General features: G+C 39.9%; 1 protein-coding gene across 7 annotated transcripts in view; it reads right to left on the bottom strand.

Annotated features, from left to right (window-relative positions):
- Positions 1–4,644, bottom strand: part of LOC101851051 (transient receptor potential cation channel subfamily V member 1) — a 40,204-nt gene extending 35,560 nt beyond the window's left edge. For 3 of the 7 annotated variants that reach the window (XM_005101630.3, XM_035970596.1, XM_035970591.1), the window contains exons 1-3: positions 3,778–4,325; positions 1,980–2,122; positions 912–1,048 (exon numbers count right to left, since the gene is read on the bottom strand). In XM_005101630.3, the coding sequence (XP_005101687.1) occupies positions 912–1,048; positions 1,980–2,122; positions 3,778–3,804 (307 nt within the window). In that variant the 5' untranslated portion in view covers positions 3,805–4,325. Of the gene's footprint in view, positions 1–911; positions 1,049–1,979; positions 2,123–3,777; positions 4,327–4,362 lie in introns of those variants that run through there. The other 4 variants (XM_035970594.1, XM_035970592.1, XM_035970593.1 and 1 more) reach the window with 4 other exon arrangements.
- Between the last annotated feature and the right edge of the window lie 308 nt (positions 4,645–4,952).

The following is a 4,952-nucleotide window of genomic DNA, read 5'->3' as shown; positions in this document are numbered from 1 at the left end:
TGTCAGATGAAGCAGAATTTATATGCTGCATGAGTGGGTAGAGCAAGTCTTTAACACAATGATTGGCTGATTACATTTTCAAGTTTCTTTCGGACGCCATTCTATTTACAAACACATGTGTGTATGGGTGTATACATGTTGCGCGCCTGTGTGTGTGTGTGTGTGTGTGTGTGTGTGTGTGTGTGTGTGTGTGTGTGTGTGCATGTGTGTGCTGGGTGTGTGTGATATAACGTATTTGCATGAGTGAGTGTATGAACATGTGCAAAGTGGGTGTGAGACTGAGTGGTGTCTGTGTGACATTTGTATGAGAGTATGCACAAGTGTGTGTATGTACGTGTGTGGGTTCATGTGGGTTCTTTATGTTGGATACACATTTTGACTCAAAAGTTGTTAGTGGTTTTAAGACAGGAGAGGCAGAGTTATTTTTAAAAGACTGTCAGTTTCACACATTTTTCAATGCAATTTAGGTGTTTCATAAAGCAGTGAAAAACACATCAAAATCAAGGGCCAAAAATTGTGTAAATTTCAAACGCATAAACCAACTTATAAAACTGCCACAGCACAAAGAGCTCAACAGGAACATAATCTTTACTATTAATACAAAACATGAATAAATATAAATACATGCACATATTCATATAGTATTATTATGTTCTGAAGTATATGTTTGAAACCAATTACCCAGATTACATGACTATTTCACTGCAGAACTAATGTTTGCACTCAGACAAAAATTTATGCAAAATAAATTCTATTAAAAAAAGAATGCCCCTCAAGGAGGAAAGCGTGTGGATGAGTGGCATGAGATGAGGTGAGCGAGTGGCACGAGACGAGGTGAGCAAGTGGCAGGGAGGCACGAGACAAGGTGCAATCAATCTCACAAAACTGCACCATAAAATTTAAAAACTTACGAGTTCTTTTCTTGAATCTTCGGCTGGTAGCATATGATTTCCATTTACTGGCGCTTGATCTCACATTTGCCAGCAACTTGAAAGCATCCATTTCGTCGGACACTTTTTTGGCTGCTTCAGAAAACCGTAGAGATCCCCTGAGAAGAAAGCAAAAGAACACATTGATATATTTCTAAATTGTGAGAGTAAAATAATACAATATTATCTCAGATAAGTACAGTCCAACCTGCTCTGACGGTCACCCGTATAAGACAACCAACCACCCGTTCAAACGGCCACTTCCCCTTTCCTCCCTAGCGTATTTTTTACATGAGCATGACACTGTGTAAGACGACCACCTCTTTAAGACGGCCACTTTTCTCCTCGGCAATGGGTGGCCATCTTCGACAGTTTGGACTGTAATACACATGAATGGATCATAACTAACAAAATTATTAATGACATGTATCACCCACTGCAATAGCCTACACTGTCGAGTATATGAAAAGTAACAAGGCATTGTATTTATCATCAGCACCTTTCAGTCACTCAATTTTTTTTCAAAAGTGTCAGCAAACCGCAGTAAGAATATTTAATTTGCAAACCCGCCAAAAAAATTGATTAATTCAGGAAACATTCACACAAAGAAAAAAAGCAAAACCTATGTCCAGGAAATACCTCTGACACATGTCTATGTATGACATAAAAGCAGAAGCTGAGCTGGGGGTTTTCGTTCAAGTTGAGCAACAGGGAGCGACTCATGAAGACCTTGTATTTGCTACATATGGCACTAAGCCTAACAGCAAATGTGAGGCATACTGACAAAATGAGTCACTTCTCAGATTTTGGCAGCATGGAAATAGCTATGTCAAATCTATAGGTTGAGTTAGTACAATTTATGAGAATGAAACGATAAAAGATATGTTTACATTTTTTTTTAATGACAACATTGAAAATATACATATTTGACTCTTGTGTCGATTTTTGGCAGATATCTTCATTCACCGATTGCGAGAAGTGATCACTCATTTAGTCAGCACGCCTCGCAAAGATCAGCAAGAAGAACAGCACCTAGAATTACAAACTCACCTCAGATTGTTGGCCGTCTCATCTCCCAATTCGTTCAAGACAAAATTGGCGTTGTCTTTGCCCTTGTTTTCCCTCATGTCCTCCCCCTCCCCTGGCGCCACCTGGGCCTTCTTGCCACGCCTGCGAGGTTCCATGGTCTGTGGCTGTCAAAGAAAAAAAAAAAACGATTCTACAACACTTGTTGAAAAAGTCAATTCTTTTATACTTATTGTTGGGAGGTCCACTCAGAAACAGACCCTGAAAGTATCTTATTCTTCTAATGAGCAGGAAAGACTCCTTCACATTAAGTTGTCAAATTTAGATGTCAACTCTTACCTTGAAGAAGTTTGGCTGTTTGTTGGAATATCTTTCTTTCACCCACAAGTATGTGAAGCTATGAATCAATAAGCGTACACGAAAAGTGAACATGAAAAATATGCCAAAAATAAAGCGTGGTTCTGGGAATGAAATTTTCTGCGGCCTTATATGAGACAATAAAAGTCCGTAAATGCTTACTGTGGGTTTAGTTTTGAATAAATTTAATAATTATCTTATTGATAATTGATAATAGTGTAACGAAAAACTGCTAAAAAGAGAGAGACAGATAGATAGAGAGAGAAAGAGAGAGAGAGAAAGAGAGAGAGAGAGAGAGAGAGAGAGAGAGAGAGAGAGAGAGAGAGAGAGAACAAAGAGAACAAAGGAATTCTTCAAAGAGCAAAGGGCTATATATCTTTAGTCAGCTTACTTCCCAAGTGCTACTCCTAGTATCAGTGTGTTTCTCCTCTCAGTTACAATTAACAAAGTTATATGTTGAAGTTATAGACAATACATTACCGTACCAACTACTTTTTGAGGTTAAGGGAAGGGGGAAAAGCTTAAGATACGAAGGGAAATACAAGACAGAGTTAAGAAGTACGATCTACAGTGACACCCTCAAACCACGCAAACAAAGTACTAATCTACACTGAATATTAATGTGGTCAACACAGACACGCCCAAGTACTGAGTGGTGTTGGGCAAAAAGGAAAAGTTCAACAGTTACAGAATCGATACCAAGCACAATGTTTTGCATGTGTAAGAGAAGTGTGGTTGTGAGGAGGATTTCCTCATTTCACTCTGTCATTGAATGATTTCCGTGCAGCTTAAGAAGCATAACATGTACGGGTCACTCTTATACCCGGGTGCCCACTACAGCTGGATCGGACCTGAAACTGAAAACAAACACGTTTGTTTTTGAGGCGACCGAGTCGGGTGATCGGCCCGATCTGCCGATCCCATCCATGGTGAGCACCCCTTATAAGTCATTCTATCTTATAAAGTTAACTTTATAAATAAAAGAATGCAAACTGAAACAGGCATAGATCTATATTTACTGAACTACGGATATCTCCTGCACCTTGATGGCTCCCTCTATTCAAAGTCATCATAATTTATCACAAACGAATACTTCATGCCATATCCAAACAAGAATTTCAGTATAATTCCTACAAAACCCACAGATCTTGTGATTAAAAAATGTTTAGGAATAGACTGGAAAAATTCAACACAGAAAAAAAAAGCTGAAGGAGCAGACTACCGTATATCGCCTCATTCTTTCTACAGCACCCACTTCCACCCACGCAAATGAACCCCCGACCCCCTTATACTCAAGAATGTTGATTTAGATCTATATGAGAAATAACACAAATACAAGTTCTCTCCAAACACAATATGTATATAAAACAATTAATAATATCTTCTACGCCCAGTGTAACACCACGGCACAGGAACAAAACCAACAGCGCTTGTGCTTGGATTCATCAAGTAAAAATGTGGTTACCTCCTCTGACAATTTAGAATACACCATCACTTCTAAGAATTGCTTGTTGCTGGGACCTGTATGTTCTGAACATTTCACCAGGCACTGACACAATCACATAGCTCTTCTACTGGTTTACAGTTGTACCACAGTAAAATCAGCGATTATACTCGACTTTTAAGCTTTTCCTTGGGGACGGTAGGCCTACAGAAATGTTCATACTCGCATACACACTGCTCCGCTACGGACAAAATATAACTACTCTATAATTTATAATTTCAACTGCTCGCGACCCACAGAACAGAATGTGGTCGATAGCCTACCTTGAAAGACACAGGAGGAAAATATCGATGGCTCAGATCAATAATAGTACAGGGATGTCCGTGCGCTTGCGATGGAATCAAGAGTCAGCAACACATAGGCCTACATAATTATTGAATTTTGAGAAACTGCACACAAGACACGGGACTACACAGTCAGATTTCAACATATACATAAACGCAACACACAATCTTAGCTCCAAAAGTATTTAGCATGAAGCAAGCTTTTAAATTAATCGAAAAACAATGTTATTATTTCTCGCTGACGGCATTCAGCATTACTCACACCTTTGAGTCTGGATCGAAGGAATCCCACTCGATTGTTGAGCAAGTAAGCACTCGTTTACGACGCCATATTGGTTGCTATTTATGATGTCGTCAAGGCTCGAAAGAGCCGTGCGGTGTCTCCGCCGATCGGCGCCCCTTGCCAAGTTTTCGGGGATCCCGATGTGTAAAAGGGGAGAGAATGGGGTTTTGTCGCTGCGACATTTCTCAGCTGAGCCACTGGCAAATGCCCATTATGCCCAGCACGTCTGCCCCGTTCAATTCAAGGTTTCCGACGCCGAGATGTGTAGAAACAAAATATTTCACTCAGTTAGCGCACTTACTTTTCGAGGGAACAGACTCGCAATCTGTGGCCTACACGCCAAATGAAATGTAAATGTTACTGGTGAGAGCTGCCAAGTTTCAGAAGAATAACAATTTCTTTGCCAATATAGCCCAGAAATAACATAGACTATATAAATTTAGAATAATGTATTTCTTGAGCATGTGGAAACAAATTTCGTTTTAGTACAGAACATTAAACGTACGCACATGGGAACAGGGCCTCAAGGGGGGGAGGAGAGAGAGAGAGAGAGAGAGAGAGAGAGAGAG

The sequence above is a fragment of the Aplysia californica genome, unplaced genomic scaffold, assembly GCF_000002075.1.
Source record: "Aplysia californica isolate F4 #8 unplaced genomic scaffold, AplCal3.0 scaffold00292, whole genome shotgun sequence".
NCBI lineage: Eukaryota > Metazoa > Mollusca > Gastropoda > Aplysiida > Aplysiidae > Aplysia > Aplysia californica.
This window is presented reverse-complemented; position numbering and strand designations above follow the sequence as displayed.